The sequence below is a fragment of the Oryctolagus cuniculus genome, chromosome 15 (assembly GCF_051225735.1).
Source record: "Oryctolagus cuniculus isolate XC-2025 breed Fujian yellow rabbit chromosome 15, ASM5122573v1, whole genome shotgun sequence".
Taxonomy (NCBI): Eukaryota; Metazoa; Chordata; class Mammalia; order Lagomorpha; family Leporidae; genus Oryctolagus; species Oryctolagus cuniculus.
Window position 1 is genome coordinate 62,687,049 of NC_142881.1, and position 19,595 is coordinate 62,706,643.

A 19,595-nucleotide genomic window follows, 5' to 3' on the forward strand; every position below is an offset into this window, starting at 1 on the left:
GTGCCAGCCCCGGCCCCTGCCCAGACACTCCCCGGCGGGCTGGGCTGGGCTTGAGGGGCTGCCTCCAGGGGGCCATGTTCCTGTTGTTTCAGTGATCAGCGTGAGCCGGCCCCTGGATTACGAGCAGATACCCAATGGGCTCATCTATCTGACGGTCATGGCCAAGGACGCCGGCAACCCCCCCCTCAACAGCACTGTCCCGGTCATCATTGAGGTGTTCGTAAGTATCCGAGGCTGCTGGCCTGGCCCTGCCAGAGTTGGGGTGGCGAGTGCCTCCCAGTGTCGGGGCCCTGCCTGGCCTGGGGGTGTGGTAGGATGCAGTGCCCCACCTCCTTGGCTGTCCCCACAGTGACCTGGGCTGTTCCACCAAACCCCTGCCTCAGCTGCCACAGTGAGGCTACCTCCCAGCACTGTCAGGGGAGGCCGTGGGCCCTGGAACTCAAGAATTGAGACAAGGGGCCCTGCTCTGACCTCGCCTGTGGTCCTCGGGACACCTCAGAGAGGAATGGAGCTGAGATCCGGCCAGGAGGACATGGCATGGAGTCCCTCCTTCCTGGCCTCGCTCTGTGAAGGCTCAGGGAATGCTGGGAGGTCGTCTTCTCCCTTCTCCCGCGCTCTCCCCACTTTGTCCTTCCTTCCTCTCCCCACTCCTCTGGAGCGGCCTGAAGCCCAGCCGCGGCTGGTGTGGCCTGAGTGGCGAGCAAACCCCGGCGCTTCCCATGTCTCGAGTGCCCTCTGCACTGGTTCCCCTGCCGCATGCCACCCCTCCCCCCGCCACTGATCTCAGGGATTCGGGGCATGGGCTGACCACAGGGCAGACCCTGGACAAGGCAAGCCCCAGCCTCTGGCTGGGAGGGTGATAGGGTGATCTGGGAGGGTGATTGGGTGTTAATGAAAGTGCGGGGGCATCACAGGCTCCCAGATTAGGTCAGATGTCAGGTGAGGAGCCTGCTGAGATCTGATGTCAGCCAGGAAAGCTCACCCCCGCCAGCCTGGCCGCCTGGCCTTCCCACACCAGGCTCTAACACACCTCACCCTCTCCCCGGAGGCCGATGCCCCAGGGCCAGCTCCCGAGCCACAGGGTCCTTGTGACAGGAGAGCTTGTGTACTTGCCGATCGGTGGAACTCAAAAGTCGCAGCAGTGCCTCGGGGAGCCCTCCCAGCGGGCAGGTGGGAGCCGGATTTCAGGGTGGCCGGGAGGCCGAGGCTGTGCAGGCTCTGGGACAGCAAAGGGACCACAGAACCAGCGACTTGCTTCTGGAGCCAGTGTGTCTGCCCCGGGCGCCAGGGAGTGGCAGGGGATGAAGGACAGGGCAGATGAGAGCCACAGAAGTGGACTTGCACTCAAAGCCACCCGCCTCCAGATGCCAAGGGCGGTGCCCAAGGGTGGGAACGCCCTCCCTGCCAACTGTAACCTCTCCCTGACATTCCTCACCGTGTGGCCTGACCCTGCCCGCAGCCCTCACATCCCACCCCTTGCCTGGCCACACCCATGCCCACACCCACACCCCTGAGCACCTGCCCAGGGCTGGGCCGGCATCCCTGGACAGGACATGAGAGCTTGCTGCAGTAAGCCAGGTGCTTGCACACTGCCTAGACCCTTGCTGTCCCATTTTACAGATGAGGAAACTGAGGCCCAGGGAGATAACACAGCCGGCCCAGGGGTCCCTTCCTCATTTATTGATGGGATTTGACCCCTGGGTGGACATTGTTGCCAGTACAGCCTTCCAGCGAGCACCTCGGTCATCCCCGTCCATGAGTGACTGAGTTCCTTGTGCACAGAACTACCTGGGCACGTAGCAGAGGGCACATTCTAAGCTGGTGGCTGAGAGGACGGCCCGAGACGCCGCGTTTCTACCGAGCACCCAAGTGACGCCGACCGTGCTGCTCAGGCGACCCCACTTCAAGGAGCTTGAATAAGGAGATTCTGAAACCCAGAGACTGCCCCCAGCCCCAGGCCCTGCCCCAGCTGCAGCTCAGTTAGGGCAGGAACCTGAGCGAGGGGCTGAGCACATCTCCTGTGGGCTGTGAGTCCCAGTAGCCCACAGCCTCCCTCCCTGGACTGGAGAACCCCCGTGGGTGGGGGGTGGGCGGGAGCCGGGGCCCCACACCCTGAGAAGGGACGCCATCGCCACAAGCCCTCAGCGCTGCCATGCGGGTCAACAGGAACCCTGCACATCTTCTGTTCCTCCCCTGGCCAACCGGGCCCTCTGGCGGCAGAAGGCTGTGGTAGCCAGACCAGGTGCGGCCATGGCTGGGGGTGAACTCATCTCTGGACAGCGCAGTCACTCATGTCTAAGGACCACACTTGAAAAGGTCACCGCCTTCAGGTTGATTTTGCACGTGGGTGGTTTTTAAGTAGCTGTCACTTGGCGCAGCTGCCTCCTCCCTGCAGCCCTGGTGGGGGAAGCCGTGGACCGGTGCGGTGTGGGCCGCAGGAGGTGGCAAATGGCGGCGAGTACTGAACAGGGCGTGGGTGGGGAGAGGCAGATCGCAGCCAGCCACCGGCGGGCGCCAAGGGGCTCCGGCGAGCCCAGCCAGGTGACTCCTTTCGATCCGCTGCTTGTTGGTTTTTAATAAAGAAGTCAAACTCGGTTTGTAGATTTCCCATTAGGGGACAATAAGCTTTTGTAGAGGGAGCCGCTGAATTAGAACTAATAGCGAATGCAGTGCCAGGATCCGGGGAAATATCACCGCTAATAAGTTTCTGCCTCGTGCTCTGTCGCTGACATTCTCGGCGCCACTTTGTGCAGCTGAGCAGAAGCTCGGATGTGTGTGCATGTGGGGAGCATGGGCCGGGCCGGGGGCGGGGCGTGCCCAGGCATGCCCAGGGGCGCGGGACATCAGCTGTGTGGGCAGAGGGACCAGTCAGCACAGGTCCCGGGCACTCAGAGCCAGAGGCCAAGGAGAGCTTTCCTGCCGGGTGCCACCACCCAGCACCCTTCTCTGCAGTTCCCAGGGTGGGCAGCCAGATAGCATACCTCTGTCTCTGTCACATTGCTCAGCCAGGGGGCCTTGATAAAGGACCCTGCCCCCCAGCGAGCCCCCCGTTCTGTGAGGTGAAACCCTTGGAGTGGGATCCACTGAAGACTGCAGCATCAGGACCCCCAGGGTCTCCAGCTCTGCACTGGGCTCTTGGAACTGGGGGAAGACTCAGGGAAGACTAAAGAGAGCCTGGGGGGCTTCCTGGAAGAGGGGGCTGGGATGGCTTCTTTTTGTCTGTTGATTGGTTTGTTTAAAGCTTTATTTATTTATTTGAAAGGTAGAGTTAGAGAGAGAGAGAGAGAGAGAGAGAGAGAGACCTTCCTTGTGCTGGTTCATTCCCCAAATGGCCACAACACCTGGGGCTGGGCCAGGCTGAAGCCAGGAGTAGGTAACTCCATCTTGCTCTCGCCTCTGGGTGACAGGAACTCAAGCAGTTGAGCCATCACCTGCTGCCCTCCCGGCTGTGTGTGTGTAGGGAGCCGGATCAGAAGTGAGGCAGTCAGGGCTCGAACCAGGCACACCGACAGAGGCACTGGTGTCCCTAGCGGTGGCTTAGTCCACTGTGCCCCAACTCCCCCTCCTCCCCCCCGGCGAGAGCTTCCTGTTGAGTGGTTAAGGATGAGGGTCTCGAAGGCAGCAACTCCTCCTCTGACTGGAGAGCAGCATGGGGCACCCTCCCCCCCGCCTGCAACAGCCCCTGGGCAGTGCCACGCCCTGGCCTGCCAAGGGTGGAACCAGCAGAGGGAGCCCTCCAGAGAGGGTGGCTGGGGGCTCCGGCCAGGGTTGCCAGGGAGGGGCTGCCTCTGTGGACGTCTGAGTCAGGGTGCCTCTTTCTCCCTGCCTTCTATGAGGGTTTCCAGAAACGTCCACCATCCTCACAGCTGAGCGGGCAGGGCAGGTCCGAGTGGGCACCTGGCATGGGGCTGATAAGCAGAGGGTAGGAGTAGAGGAAGCCTGGAGCTCACGGGGACACGGGAGAGCAGGGGCGTGGGCAACCCCACTGCCGCCTTCAGTCCGCAGCTCCTGTCCCTCAGCGTCCCTTCTCTAGCCTGCGTGCTTCCCCAGGGCCAGTCCTGCCTCCTTGAACCACATCCCAGCAGGGGGACAGCTGACCCCTCATGACGCCAGCCTCGGGCGGCTGGCCGGCGCGGCACCAGCCTGCTCCTGAGCCTGTCTGTCTCCTTGCAGGATGAGAACGACAACCCTCCCACCTTCAGCAAGCCCGCCTACTTCGTCTCCGTGGTGGAGAACATCATGGCAGGTAGGTCCCTGCTGTGCAGACTCAGGGTGGCCCCGGCAGGCTTCTGTGATGAACCAGGGCCCGTGGGGGCAGCCACTGCTCTTTGCTGACACAAGCCCTGCTCTCCCGCAGCGGCCGTCTCGCAGGCGGGAAAGGACCACTGGTTGGTGAAGCCCCATGGGTTGATCAGGTGCAGAGGCCCCGGGACCACGACTCAGGACAGGAGGGGCCTTAAAGGGAGCCCTTGTCTCTGTGTGAGGATGGGATTGGGAGACTCATCCCCAGGCTGCACCTCTGCTGGCTGCTCCACACCCAGACTCTGGGGGGTCTGCTCCATCCTCAGGGCAGCTTCGTCCTTACAGCCAGACTCACCTGGCCTAGTGGGAGAACACCCCTGTCAGGGACAGCTGCAGGAGGTAGAGGAGCCACGGACAGCCAGAGCCCGGGACAGCCAGAGCCGGGGACAGCCAGAGCCGGGGACAGCCAGAGCCAGAGACAGCCAGAGCCAGGGACAGCCAGAGTCTGGACAGCTGGAGCCAGGGACAGCTTGAGCCAGGGACAGCCAGAGACCACCAGAACCACAGACAGCAGGAGTCAGAGACAGCCTGAGCCAGGGACAGCTGGAGTCTGGACAGCCAGAATCTGAACAGCTGGAGTCAGGACAGCTGGAGCCAGGACAGCCAGAGCCAGAGGACAGCCAGATTCAGAGACAGCTGGAGCCAGGGGACAGCCGCAGTCAGGGGACAACCAGAGCTGGGACAGCCGGAGCCAGAGACAGCCAGAGTCAGGGACACCCAGAGCTGGGACAGCTGTGGGAAGTGTCAGGACAGCTGGAGGCTAGCCGTTGTTAACAGTAGGGTCAGGGGACAATGGGAGTCAGTGTTAACCTGGAGGTAGAGGACACCACGAGTCAGGGACAGCTGGAGCCAGTGTCAGCCAGAGACCAGGTGGCCTCCCGACACCATGCACCCTGCTGGGTGCTGTCTGCCTGGTGGAAGGCACAGTGGCAACCCCCAGTACTGTGGCTTGTGGATCGCACTGCACCCCGCACGCTCTGCCCCAGGACACTCCCGGAAGCCCTGCCGTGGTGCTGAACCCATTGGCAGGGGAGGAAACTGAGGCTGAAAAGACCCTAGGAGCCCGGACGCTGAGCCCCTTCCTACCCCACCCGTGCTGGCAATAGGGTGACAGGAGGGGGCTGTAGCCACAAGCCCTGGGGGCCACAGCCTGGGGACAAGCCACTCTCGGATCTGCTGAGGGCAGCAGACGTAGCTGAACCCTGGGACTGGGATGTCACAGCAATGGAAATGCAGGTGAAGGCCTCGCCTGGATGCTAAAACCAAAGTAAAACCCTAACAAAAGAGGGTAAAAGCAGGCGGGGATTGGCCTCAGTAAACACAGAATCACTGCACGCGGGGCCTCACTGCTTGGACTCCGTCCCAGGCCGGTCAGGCCGAGTGCACACAGCGGGGTGGCCAGGAGGCCAGGGCGAGCAGGAGAGGAAGGTCCCCCGTCCAGTGGAGCCTTGTCTGCCGCAGCCCAGGGCTCTGCTGAGCCACTGTCATGCCTGGGACCCCCCAGCAGGTGGGCTCCCCACCCCACCCCCAGGGCCGGTCACTTGGAGGTTCCCAGTGCTGGGGCCTGGGATTGTGCGTCCAGGGTGAGCAGCCGCCACCCCACCTTTGTGTCCCGGAAGGCGCCACAGTGCTGTTCCTGAATGCCACGGACCTGGACCGCTCCCGCGAGTACGGCCAGGAGTCCATCATCTACTCCTTGGAGGGTTCCGCCCAGTTCCGGATCAACGCCCGTTCCGGTGAGTCCCCCAGGCCGGGGCTGCACCCCAGGCTGACTCCCCACACCCAGTCCCCGACTGGCCTCGGGGCCAGGTCCCCTCCCTGTCTATTTGGAGCAAGCCAGCTGCGAGCACCCTGCTCGGTTGCTGCGTGGGGTCCTTGATCTCCCCAGTGTGCCCCTCCCACCACAGTGCCTGTGGGTGGGGGGCCCCTCCCACATGAAGACGCTGCCCCATCTCTCTCCAGGCGCCTTTATTCAAGCCCTCAGGTCCCCTTCTCAGCCCTGACCTCAGGATCCTCCCCTCACATCATCACGTGCCTCAGTTTCCCTACCTGCAAAGTGCACGGGAGGCTGTGGTGGGGACCAGACAGGCTTCGAATGGTGCCTGGGACGTTACTGTCACTGGCCCTTCTGCTCACTCACAAGGCCCCCACCCCAGCTCCCTGCTCAGCCGCACCAGCCTCCTCCTCCTCTCTCCACGGCCCCTCCAGCTTTCTCTCCTCCTTGAAGCCGGGTGGGGAGTGGAAAGAAGCAGGGGAAAATTCCAGGGTTTCCCTCCAGCCCTGGGAGGAACCCGGGAGCCTGTGTACCCAGTCACTCATGGCTCATTCAGAAAATGGGAGGGCCTGCTGGGAGCCCGGGGCTGTGCTAAGTGCTGGGGTCCAGGAAGGGGGGAAAGTCCTGGCCCTCGGGGGCAGGGCCAGGCCAGCTCTGCGGACGTGCAAGGTGCCCCACTTCCAAGCACCCATTTCTGGATGTGATAAGGAACCCCAGACACCCAACAGGTTATGCCTGAGACAGGCAGATGTTCAGGGGATGGCCTCCCCGGGGCGGGCAGGGCCCAGACTCCAGCCCCACCTTGTGCCGGGAGGAGTTTATAGGCCAGGCCTAGAAGTGACGTCCATCACCTCTGCCCACATCCCATTGGCTGAACCAAGCATGCGCCCTGCCCAGATGCCAGAAAGACTGGGGAACAGAGTCCCTGCCTAGCAGCCCCGGTCGCACGGTCATTCCTCCCTGGAAGGGACACTGGCCCTGCTGGCCACACGTGGTCAGCACAGCAGGGCATTGGGTCCTCCTGTTACCCACACCTCCCAGGTCGGGGTTGGCTCCCATCCCTCTTGGAAGCTCGGGGAGCTGACGGCTGGCACTGATCCAGGGAGTGGAGGTCCCGGGGACAGGTGTCTGGCGCAGTAGCTGCCACCGCTGGGGACACCCACGTCCCATACCAGAGTCCTCTGCTGACCCAGCTTCCTGCTGCTGAGCACCCTGGGGGCAGCAGGTGATGGCCCGCATGCTTGGGTGCCTGCCACCCACACGGGAGACCCAAGTGGATTTCCAGGCTCCTGGCTTTGACCCAACCCAGCCTGGCTGTTGCGAGCGTCTAAGGAGCAAACCAGCGAATGGAAGATCCGTCTCTGCCTCTCTTATGACAATGTTTTCAAACGTGAGCCCGCGGACTTCTCAGAGCAGTCCTGTGAGACGGGGCCAGCCTGAGCCTCCCCTGCTGCCCCCCTCGCTTCTCCAGGCGCCCCCTGGCCGGGGTTGGCCGCAGGGTCCACAGCCCCAGCTCCCCTCCATGAATTCACACAACCTCCGTGTTCTTCAAACCAACTCTCCATGCCGTATCCTGCCCTCGCAATGCAAATGCGGCATTAAGTAGGTGTTAGCCCGTGTCATTCAGGGGACCGGATGGACGCCAGTATAAATGCAGTCTTTTCTGCACCTTTCCAGTGCGTGGCTGGTTGAGTCTGAGGATGCAAATCATGGATCCGGTGGGCTCACTGCGTCAATTCTAGCAATTAATGATTAATTATTGTTGATAAATACAGAGTGCTGCACCCTCTGACTGCCATGGTCTCGCTTCCTCCCCTCTGGGAGGCAGGGACCAGACGAGGAAAACAAGGCACAAGACAAGCTAAGGACCCGAGTGAGGACTCCCAGGGCCTGAGCTTGTGACGCCAGAGCCGGGATGTCGCGACCCAGCAGGCAGCCCCTCCACCCCCACCCCACGCCCGCAGGGGCACAGTGGCCAGCTGGCCTTTCGGCACTGGGGCCTGTGTTGACCACAGGCCATTTTTTGCTGCCTTAACACAGCTCCTTCAGCTCCGAAGGCGTAAGCATCTCCCTCTGAGCTCCTTGGTCAAATTAGCCAGGCCTGCGCCACAAAGGTGGCCTTAATTGGATCTAATTTCCCAGACTGAAGAGGCCATCTATCACGCCGACAAGTTCGTGTTTTAAACTTTTTAGAGATTAATTTTTTCCTCGCCCTGCCAATTAATTGACACCACGCCGACTGGGATTGGGGCTCAGCCAGGCAAGGCTTTGCTGGTCTCCGTTCCCAGCCTCAGCTTCTCTATAACCTTATTCCACACCCCCAACTCCCCATGGAAGAAGAGCAGCCAGGACTCGAACTGGTGCCCATACGGGGTGCCGGAACTGCAGGTGGTACGTCACAGCGCCGGCCCCTTAAGTGTTTATATTTAACAATAACTTGTTTATACACTTCAAAAAATTCAAGGCAATATAATTATGCTACTCACCAGGTAATTAGGAAATTAGTATATAACTGTTCATTCTTTTATTTATGTATTAATTTATTTGTTTAGAAAGCAGAGTGACACAGAGAAATAGTCTTCCATTTGCTGGTTCCCTCTGCAAATGGCCTCAACAGCCAGGGCTGGGCCAGGCCAAAACCAGCCTAGAACTCCATGTGGGTCTCCACGTGGGTGGCAGGGGCCTCACTGCTGCCTTCCGGGGTGCATCAGCAGGGAGCCGGGTCGAAGCAGAGCGGCGGGGACGCTCTGGTGTGGGATGCTGATGTCGGCGGTGACCATCTAACCCGCCGTGCCACAGCGCCGGCCACCCCGACTGCTCGTTCTCCAGGCACCGGGGGTGGAACTGTCCACCACTCGTCACACGCCACATGTGTGTGAAACACTCGGGGTCCTGCCTGCCTGTCCTTGCACAGGGGGACTTCCAAAAGTCTGTGGAAAGGGGCTTCAAAGGTGACTCTCCTTTGGTGCAGAGGATTTGGAACAGCCCAGCTTTTGCCCGCATGCATTTCCACAGCCTTTGTAAGGCCCTCGTTTTCCCATGGGTGAACACACAGGGCCCAGGCTGTCCCCAGACCTCCACCCTGCCGACTAAATGAGCTCCACACGGCTGGGGAAACTGAAACCCACGGGATGTGGGCGACAAGGACAATGTCAGAAGTCCCTGCCCTGGGCACCAGCCTTGGTGTCCCCACACCCACAGCTCCCTCCTGGGCGTGGGGTCCCGTCGCCCCTCGCAGGGGGGCCCCTGTGCTTCTGTGAGCACGGCGGCTCACTGACATCTCTCTTGCACCTCCCCCTGGCCCACCCAACCCCCGTCCCCCACAGGTGAGATCACCACCACATCTCTGCTGGATCGGGAAGTCAAGTCTGAGTACATCCTCATCGTCCGCGCCGTGGACGGGGGCGTCGGCCACAACCAAAAGACGGGCATCGCCACCGTGAGCGCCCCCCCCCCCCCGTCAGCCTGCAGCTCCCCAGCTGGTCCTCGGGTTGCCTCCCTGAGGCCTCTGGGCACTCTGTCCTGGCCCAGCGCGAGGCAATGTGAGAGGGGAGTGGGGTGGCAGTGCCAGCCTCTCACCAGCAGAGGGCAGCACTGGGCCACAGCAGCCGTGGGAAAGCACAACCCAGGCACCTGGGCCTCCGTGTGGGAGGAGTCAGTGGCATATTTCCTCTGCGGCCCCCAAAAGCCCGGCCAGGCAGGGTGCAGGAGGCACAAGCCCCACAGGCCCCTTCCTCGTGTGGCACCTGCCAAGAACCAGAAACCAGTATTCCTGGCACACAGGGCAGCTCGGAGCAGGAAGTGGGGCTCTAGAGGGTCCCAGGGGACTTGTGGCCACCCCAGCCCTCTCTGACCTGCGTAGCAGAGGGCAGGGATGCTCCCCTCTCCCCACCTGAAGCCAGCAGCCTTGTCACCCCCATCACGGTGCCCAGAGAGTAGAAGGCAAGAGGAAGGAACTGCGGGCCCAGGAGCTCTTGAATGGGGCAGGGGGGAAGCAGAGCCTCTGTGGCCAAGGAAGAGGGCCAGCTGCCCGCTCTGTCACCCGGCTTGCTTTCTCCAGCTCTCCCTGGGCACCCCCTGCTGGCAGCTGCCCCCCACCCCATCCCTGTCCGGCCAGATTTGGCTGGGACTCAGAAGAAAACCCCCAATGCCCTCCCCAGCCAGGGAGGCCCATGCTAATAGCGGCCAGAGCCCTAGCAATAATTTACCTGGTGGCAGGTGAGCAGGAAAATTGCTTGGCTTGTAGCTGAGATGGGGAGGCTCAAGGGGGTCTCAGACCCACACCCTGCCAGTTGGGGTGGGGGGGCGGGGAGTCACAGCCAGGACTTCAGAGCTCATCTGATCCATTCCTCCCCCAAAGGAGCCTGGCTCCCTCCTGGCCACCAGAACCCAGGCTCTGGGCGAGGCTCCCACGGTGTGGGGAGCTGGTGGAATTAAGGCAGTGGGCCTCGCCCTGGCCCATCTCTGGGAATGTGTCCCACAGCGCCCCTTGTGGCTCTGCAGGTGAACATCACCCTCCTGGACATCAATGACAACCACCCCACCTGGAAGGACGCCCCCTACTACATCAACCTGGTGGAGATGACGCCGCCAGACTCGGACGTGACCACGGTAGGTGGCGGATGGCTTTGTGTGCCGGGAGGACTCTGGTGGGGCGGGAGGTGGAGCCACAGCTGCGGGGCGCCCAGGACGGGGACCCTCATCCTCCACGGGGCTCTAGGAGCGCACTGCTGAGCCACCTGCCTCTGTCCCCATGGGGAGGCCCATCCCGCCACGTGCGGCCCTGCTGCCACCCAGCCAGCCTTGTGGCACACTTGAGCCCTGACGGCATGTGGTAGCACCACACACTGGCGAGCCGGGACCAACCGGCACCGCGCCGAGGGCTTCCCACGGGTTCTCTCCCATCCTCCTGCTCTCGCAGGCAGGTGGGGCCTGTTCCCACCCACCCTGGAAGAAACTGAGACTTGGGGTTCGGGGTTGTCCCAAAGTGCCAGGGCTGGGAAGAGGTGTTGCTGGGACTTGAACACTGGTCTTTTTTTCCCCTTAAGATTTTTTTTTTATTTGCAATGTAATGTTAGAGAGAGAGATCTTCCATCTGCAGGTTCACTCCCCAAATGGCCACAACGGCCAGGGCTCAGTCAGGTCAAAGCCAGGAGTGGAACTCCACCTGGGTCTCCCATGTGGGTGGCAAGGATCCAAGCACTTGGGTCATCCTCTGCTGCTTTCCCAGGTCATTAGCAGGGAGCTGGATTGGGAGTGGAGCAGCCGGGACTCAAACCGGTGCTCATATGAGATGCCAGAGTCCCAGGCAGCGGCTTTACCAGCTGCATCACATGCCAGCCCCGGAGCACAGGTCTGACTTGAGACAAGGAATTAGAAGGCTCCTGGCCCAGCCTTGACTCCTCTGCTGGCTGAGGTGGTGCCCTGGCAGGTGGCCCTGGTTCTGAGAATCAGGTGAGGCGGGAGGAGGAGTCCAGCCCTCCAGGAAGGCTACCCCATGGGCCCAGGCAGCCTTGGCCGCTCCCTCATCATGCATGCCCGTTAGGGACCAGGACCACCCAGGAGGAAGGACAAGGACAGAGGGAGGCCAGCCGCCACACGGTCCTGCCCGCCTCTCCATGTGGAGCTCAGCCAGTGCGTGGGTGTCCCCTCCCAAGGGTCCCAGTGCAGTAAGGCAGGGGTGAGGGTCCTGAGACCTACGATTTCCAAAGCCCCAGGTGGCCGGATGCCTTCCAGGCCACCAGCAGCTCCAGAGACCACAGTGCTGGGCAGTCTGCCGGCCGTTCTGGGGCTCTGGGTTGGGCTGACCGTCTCTGCTGCCACCTGGTGGGCACTTGGGTACTGGCGCTGGACAACCTCCTTCCCACTCCCGACAGGGACCCCAAGAGCTGGGGCTTGACGCCCACCTCTGAACCCCTGCTCAACTCTTTTCCGTGATCTTTCCTGTGTTTCTAGAAAATTCCTCCCAAAGGGAATTGAGAGGCAGGTAAAGGATGTGGTTCCAGGAGGGAGTGGCTCCATGGGACACCGATCAGAGATGCCTTTATCAAAGAGCCCACCTGCCATTGCCAGGTGGGATCTGCACCTGGCTGTGGGCGTGTCCCAGCTCTGGCCCCTGGTGGTCTTCTCCAGGTCTCCCGCCTCCCCCATGTCCTGAGCCATGGGCAGGTACAGACAGCAAGCCAGGGCCAGCTCCCCAGGGCCCACTCGCTGTGCAGGCGTTCTCCACAAGCCTTCCGTGAGCACCTACTGTGTGCAGCCCTGTGCTTGCAGACAGGGATATAGGGAACAACTGTGCCCCCACCTGCCTTCAGGGAGCACCGTGCCACGGTGTGCTCAGATCCCAGGGCTGCTGTCTCGACAGAGGAAGAGCCAGGGTCCTCAGCAGAACCTCACAGCCCATGGCAGCTGCGCCGTGCCTGCCTCTACGCAGGCCGACGTGTGAGAGCCCTGCGGACGGGGCAGGCACAAGGCTGGGGCTCTCGCCTCTCAGCACCCATGAGACCCTTAAGTTTAAAAGAAAGAGCAAAATAAGAGGGAACACTTGGTATATTAAAGTTACTGACCGTAAGACAGAAGCTTTAGTAATGGTAAAAATTTCACTGCATCTGAGGACCAACAGTGTCTAGAATTTCTAGAATTCTTGAGAATTTTCTAGAATTCTCTGAAACGCCCAATTACACTTGATAATTGCCAGGAAATTGTTACATTAATCAAGTTTGTCCTGGCAAAATAGTTTCAAAAGGAGCAGTCGTAAAAATTCAAATTTTACAGCTGCGCACGTATGTCTGTGCACATATGAAGGTACTTCAAAAAGTTCATGGAAATGGAATTAAAACCTAAGTTTATTTTGCTGCAAAAAATTCTTGAAAGCCGTGAATAATTTTCCATGATACGCATTTCCCTGTACTCTTTGAAGACCCCTTATGTGCATGGATTCAAAATATTTTTGCACCAAGATAAATTTTATCTTTTGATCCCATTTTCTGTGAACTTTTAGAAAATCCCTCAAGTTTTATACATACATCTGGGGTCTATTTTATTACCTTTCAGGACACCCAGGGTGAGGCAGGGGCTGTGGCTGGGTGTAGGGAGTGGAGGGATGGCGACCCCTGGTGACATCAAAGAGAAGGTGATGGTCAAACAGGGACTGGCCTACCCCCGACTCATCCTACACACCTCATGCATGTGTGCACACACATACACGCATGCATGCAGACGTGCACATGCATGTACATAGACACGCACACATTCACAGACATGTGCATACATGTGTGTGCATACATGTGCACACACAAACACAGGCATGCACACGTGTGCGGACATGTGTATGCATGTACATAGACACACATTCACAGACATGTACATACATGTGTGCGTGCATGTGCACACACAAACACAGTCATGCACACGTGTGCAGGCGTGTGCGTGCGATGCATGCCTGCACGCATGCACAGGCATGCACACATAGGCACACACCAATACTGGCCTTTCTGTTCCTGCACCCACAGAGCTCTTTCCCACCTTGGAGCCGCGTGAGCTCTCCCCCCGCCCTGCAAGCTCTCCCCCCGCCCCTGCTGACCCTGCCCCTTCCGCTGGGCTCCTCCCCCTCCATCTGTGCCAGCTGAAAACACCGCCTCCTTCAGAGAGGCCCCCGTGTGTCCCCCTGTGCGTCCCCTTCCTGGCCGGGCCAAGCCCGTGCACGGTTGTTGACTGGGTCTCTTGCTCATTAAGAGGCAAATAACTTAGGAATGAAGCGGCAGTGAAGGTGCAAACCACACAGGAGTTGTGGTTGGGTGTGTGCGGCCTGTGGCTGGCGTGCCACGCTCCCGTCATCCTCCTCCCCCGCTAGGGTCTCACCCGTTGGGCTTACCCGTGACGCCCTGCCTGGCCTAGTGAGGCCGCCTGTGAGTGTTCAGAATCTGACTGCCCCTCCTTCCTGGCAGACCCCAGCCCTGGGGGCTGGGGGGGCGCGGCCAGGACTCTCCCCAGGGCCCCCCTGGAGCAGGTGCTGGCCGTGGCCCTGGGCCCCAGGCAGCAGCAGTTTGCAGAGAACTGTGTGCAGCCGAGCCAGCCTGTGCCCCCCACCCCGTGTGCTGTACTTCGGGGCTCCCTGTGGGTGTGGGGGCGTGGCTGGGCACGTGGGCACCGCCAGGGCAGCATCTCTGTCTGCGAGTGAGGTGGTGGCCCGCCCCCCCCCCCCGCCGGCCCCTGCAGCCCCCCTCAAGGACCTGGCTGATGGGCATTGATTTAGAGCCTTTCAAAGCCCTCCAGCAAAATAAAGGAGTGGGGCGAGGGAGAGAATTATTCCCCGTCAGGCCGGGAGAAAAATGGTGCGCGTGGAATGGGAACTAAATGAGCGAAAGTGGGGAGATCCGGCAAAATCGCCCAGCAGGGAGCCTGCAGGAGGGGCTGCAGCCCACAGCCCAGGGAGGGGCCAGGAGGCCAGACACCAGCGTCCCCGCCCTGGGGCAGCCCCTCGAGCTTCCTCTGGTGTGGCGGGGGCGAGGGAAGCGGCCATCACCTGCTGGCCTGGGGAAGCCCTTGTCACTGCTCCATGCCTCAGTTTCCCCAGGCAGAGGCCAGTGGCAAAGTCCCTTCGTTGTCTCCCTGGAGGGAGATGTGTGTGGAGCCACCAGTCCCATGGGTGCCGACTTTGCCCGACTTGATCGGGCCCAGAGTGCCTAGGAGCCCTGGGCCTGTTCCCAACATGGGAGCAAGCGGGGATCCCAAGGCCTCATGCCTGCGCCACACCAATGCTGCAAGGCTGGGAAGGCAGGGGCTGCCCCCACCCCCCTGCGACACAAGAAGCCTTGGCGGTGCAGGTGCGGCCCCTGTGTCAGCCCCCTCTGCCTGGGCAAGGGGCTGGGGACAGCTGGGAGTGCTCTGCCAGGCGCCCATCTGTCTGTTCTGGTCTGGTGGCTCCAGAGACACTTCCACCAGGGCCGAAGGCAGGGGAGGGACCGATTCTGCCACTGAAGCACAAAGCCCCAGGACTGAGTGAGATGGAGGGTGTGCAGGCCGAGCGTCCGCAGCAAGGATGCGCTGTCCTCCCGCTGGACGGTGTTCACGGCGCCTGGCCCTCACCCTTCTGTTCATAGCCGGCCGGCCGGGGGCCCTGCAGTTCGTCCGGCAAGGTTAGGTTAGGACGACGCTGAGCACCGATCCCTTTCTGGGGCGGGGCCTCGGACGTGGGACCACAGGTGGGCTGGGGAGTGAAGGTGCCGGCCCCTTGCCCTTGTCAGGTGGTACTGCCCACTCCTCCTCAAGCCCCACCCGCCTCGAGCCCGAGACCGTCCCAACCTGCTGTGTCCCGTCCTCCCAATCAGTCCCAGCCCGTGGCTCCCCTGCTGTGTGCGTCACCCCTAGTGTCACAGGAGCCCGGGTCTCTGTCAATCAGGCAGAAGCAGCAAAGGACATATGCAGAGGGTTGGGGGTGAGCAACCACTTTCCAAAATCCAGGCAGGGTTGCAAACCCTTCCAAAGGCCCTGCCCGGGGCACAGACTCCCCACTGCCCACCACTCTGGGGAGCCTCACGGTCTTGGACCCACTGGAGCCCCCTGCTGGCCCTCAGCACCCTGTGTGTCCAGACAGGAAGGACTCAGGAGTGTGCCAGCAGAGTGGCCCGCCGGCTGCTAGCGTGGGTTCTGGGAGGACCTGGAGCTGGGGTAGAAATCCTAGCTCTTCCACTTCCTGGCTTTGAAACCTTGGGGCCTCATTGTGAAACTGGCATAATATAGACACCTGCAGTGTGGGGACAGGGCCTGCTGCACACAGGTGTGTGCTGGGTGCTGGCAGGTGCCTCGCTCGTCCTCACACCTTGAGGCAGGGTCTCCACTCTCACCTCTACGGACCTGGAGGCCCAAGGGGGAAAGGCACTCACCTAAGGTCAAAGGTGGCAGATGAAGAAGCTGGAGAGGCCCAGACTTCCGCTGTGGGTTGAGCTCTGTACCCCGCAGCTCCCAGCCCGGTTCAGAACCCCCTCCCAGGGCCGACAAGGGTCCCTTTGCCTGGGCTGGAGCCACAATGCCCACCCCTCGCAGGCACCAGGGTATGAGCTCAGACAACCAAAGGCAGACACAGAGGGCGCCTCCCTGGGCTGGGCTCAGGGCAGGGGTCTCTCCTCTCCTCCCTTCCCTCCCCGCTCTGGGGCAGGTGGTAGCCGTGGACCCAGACCTAGGAGAGAACGGCACCCTGGTGTACAGCATCCAGCCGCCCAACAAGTTCTACAGCCTCAACAGCACCACGGGCAAGATCCGCACCACGCACGTCATGCTGGACCGGGAGAACCCGGACCCCGAGGAGGCGGAGCTCATGCGTCGGATAATCGTCTCCGTCACCGACTGTACGGACGCGCCCGCCAGCCAGCCCCTGGGGACGGGGCCCTGGGGCTCCCTGGGGCTGGGCGGGAAGTGATGCGTGGCCCACTAGTGACCCCCCACAGCACCCCCAGAGGAGGTGAAGGGGCCATGGGGTGCAAGGCCTGGCCCCTGTGTATCCTACAGGGACCGTGGGGCTGGAGGGGCACTGGAGCTGCTGCTCTCTCCCGACTTCCGTCTCTCCCCTCCCGCAGGCGGCAGACCCCCTCTGAGGGCCACTAGCAGTGCCACAGTGTTTGTGAACCTCCTGGACCTCAACGACAACGACCCCACCTTTCAGAACCTACCCTTCGTGGCCGAGGTCCTGGAGGGCACCCCCGCCGGGGTCTCCGTCTACCAAGTGAGTCTCCCGTCCCTGGCCTCCCAGGCAACAGGTGGGTGATGGGCACCCAGCCCCATGCAGGGGTCAGGACAGGGGGTGCCAACCATGACCACCACACAGTAAGTGAGCTGCTCCAGGCTTGCAGAGCTGGTGCTGCGAGCGACTGGCAGTGGCTGGGAAGGCTTCCTGGAGGAGGAGTGGCTACAGCTTGGACTTGGAAGACAGGCGGACTAGGCAAGATGGCGGGAAAGCTCCAGGGAGAAGGGTGAAGAAGCCAAGTCAGAGAGTTCTCATCACCTGACTATAATGGTCTAGCCTCAGACTCTCCATGCCCCAAACCAGAGGAGGTTCTAGAACACAAAGATGAGGTAACCTAGACCCTTAGCCAGGCATCCCCTCCCCCCATGCCCTCCCGTGAGCCCCAGGCAGCTCCGTGCAGGGCTGGGACTCCGCCCTGAGTTCTAGGAAGCTTTGCCCAAGAAGAGAGCCTGCCCTGGGCCTTGTGTGCCACCGTCCCAGTGCGGGAGGCCCTGGAGGTGCTGACGCCCCAGCAGGAGCTGTCTAGACCCACAGGGCCACCCCCATGGTATGCGCATGGGCTTTGGAGTGTGTGGTCCCACTGTGCACTGTGTGACTTGGAGCCTCAGTGGTCCTGCCTGTGAAGTGGAGACAGCAGGAACACCTGCCCAGCCGCACTGCAGGTATTCAGCCAGACACCCCTGCACGCATCCCTTGTGTGCGTTACACGTCTCACCGGGGGCTGTCCTGGAGAGAGCAGCACCGGGCCAGCTGGGCCCCATTGGGAGCACACAGGAATGCACCGGGACGCCAGGGGGGTGGCCCAGGGCTGCCTCCTCGGAGGTTCCTGGTGTGCTCTGACCACTCCCGGCCCCCAGCAGGGGGAGCTGCAGCCCCAGGAACAGCAGCCTGTTCCCAGGAGTCCCCAGAGGAGAAGGTGTGGGGACAGGCCAGCCTGGGAGCCCGGGACCCAGCTCGCAGCAGAGGAGGGAGTCACCCACCAGCCCACCTGCTGAATTCACAGGGAAGGGCCCAGGCTCTCGGGAGGCGGTGGGAGGAGCTGGGAGGCCATTTGCAGATGGAGGAAGGGGCTTCCCACGGGAGCTTTGGGGCTCCTTGGTCACCCCAGGACCTCCACTAGCAAAGATTTCCGCTGGGAGTCCCAGGCTCCTGGCTTCAGCTTGGCCCAGCACTGACTGTGCAGGCACTTGGAGAGTGAACTAGCGGATGGAGGAGCTCCCTCCCCCCTCCCTCCCTGCCTCTCCCCCTCTCTCCCCCTCCCCCTCTCTCCCTCTCTCCCTCACTCCCTCATCTCTCTCCCTCTCTCCCTCTCTCCCTCTCTCCCTCATCTCTCTCCGTCTCTCCCTCTCTCCCTCTCTCCCTCCCTCTCCCCCTCTCTCCCTCTCTCCTTCTCTCCTCATCTCTCTCCCTCTCTTTCTCTCCCTGCATTTCAAGCAGATGAAAACCAAGAAACAGACTTTCATTTAAGATTCCTGCTAGAAGAACTTTCTCCAGAGATCAGAGCTGTGTGCAAATACAGCAGGAGTAGTGAGTTCCCCATCCCCCAGTGCAACCAAGCTGAGTCTGGACTCTCTCCTGTCAAGTTTGTAGAATGGGAATTAGACTAGATGACTTTGACATCATTTTCCAATCCTGAGTGTCTTAGCTTAACCCGAAGCTCTTATTTTAACCACTGTTACAGTTGTCTTTTGTTCAAATGCCTGAGCCCATTTCGGTGAAACTCAACATATCAGGGTCCTGAGTCGGGATCATTCTGATGGGGACAGAGGAGCCAGCAGCGCAGAGCAGGCATTCTGAGGAGCCTTGCCCACGTGGACCCAAATGGCTTCTATAAACAATAATGAAATCTCCAAATGACTTGTTGAAAATCATCCTTTTGGGGAAAAAAAAAAGGATTGGTTGACTTATTTAAAAGAGTTACAGAGAGAAAGAGAGAATCTTCCATCCAGTGGCTCACTCCCCAAGTGGTTGCAAGGGCTGGGGCCAGGCCAAGCTGGTGTACAGACCCAGGAACTCCATCCAGGTCTCCTGTGTGGGTGACAGGAGCCCAAACACTGGGGCCATCTTCCTCTGCTTTCCCAGGCACATTAGCGGGGAGCAGGATCAGAAGCAGAGCAGCCAGAACTGGAACTGGCACCCTAACATGGGACGGCGGTATCACATGCAGTGGCTTTTTTAAAAAAAAAGATTTATTCATTTATTTATTTCTTTATTTATTTGAACAGCAGTTACAGAGAGGCAGAGAGAGAGAGAGACAGACAGACAAGTCTTCCATCCACTGGTTCACTCCCTAAATGGCCACAATGGCTGGAGCTGGGCTGATCCAAAGCCAGGATCCAGGAGCTTCCTCTAGGTCTCCCACGTGGTGGCAGGGGCCCAAACACTTGGATCATCATCCTCTGCCTTCCCAGGCACATAAGCAGGGAGCAGAACTGGAACTGACACTCTGACGTGGGATGGCGGCATCACAGGCAGTGGCTTTTAATTATTTTTTCATTATTTTTTAAAGATTTATATATTTATTTGAAAATCAGAGTTACACAAAGAGAGAAGGAGAGGCAGAGAAAGAGAGAGAGAGGTGTCTTCCATCCACTGGTTCATTCCCCAATTGCTGCAACGGCCAGAGCTGGGCTGATCTGAAGCCAGGAGCCAGGAGCTTCCTCCAGGTCTCCCACGCAGGTGCAGAGGCCCAAGGACTTGGGCCATCTTCTACTGCTTTCCCAGGCTATTAGCAGGGAGCTGGATAGGAAGTGGAACAGCCAGGACTGGAACCGGTAC

The 19,595-nt window shown here is 60.7% G+C and overlaps 1 protein-coding gene across 4 annotated transcripts in view; it reads left to right on the plus strand.

Annotated features, from left to right (window-relative positions):
* Positions 1 to 19,595, plus strand: part of CDH23 (cadherin related 23) — a 365,671-nt gene that overhangs the window by 248,094 nt on the left and 97,982 nt on the right. For all 4 annotated transcript variants that reach the window (XM_051823796.3, XM_089313405.1, XM_089313406.1 and 1 more), the window contains exons 17-23: positions 93 to 220; positions 4,174 to 4,246; positions 5,922 to 6,038; positions 9,403 to 9,515; positions 10,580 to 10,687; positions 16,233 to 16,422; positions 16,651 to 16,796. In XM_051823796.3, the coding sequence (XP_051679756.3) occupies positions 93 to 220; positions 4,174 to 4,246; positions 5,922 to 6,038; positions 9,403 to 9,515; positions 10,580 to 10,687; positions 16,233 to 16,422; positions 16,651 to 16,796 (875 nt within the window). The remainder of the gene's footprint in view (positions 1 to 92; positions 221 to 4,173; positions 4,247 to 5,921; positions 6,039 to 9,402; positions 9,516 to 10,579; positions 10,688 to 16,232; positions 16,423 to 16,650; positions 16,797 to 19,595) is intronic.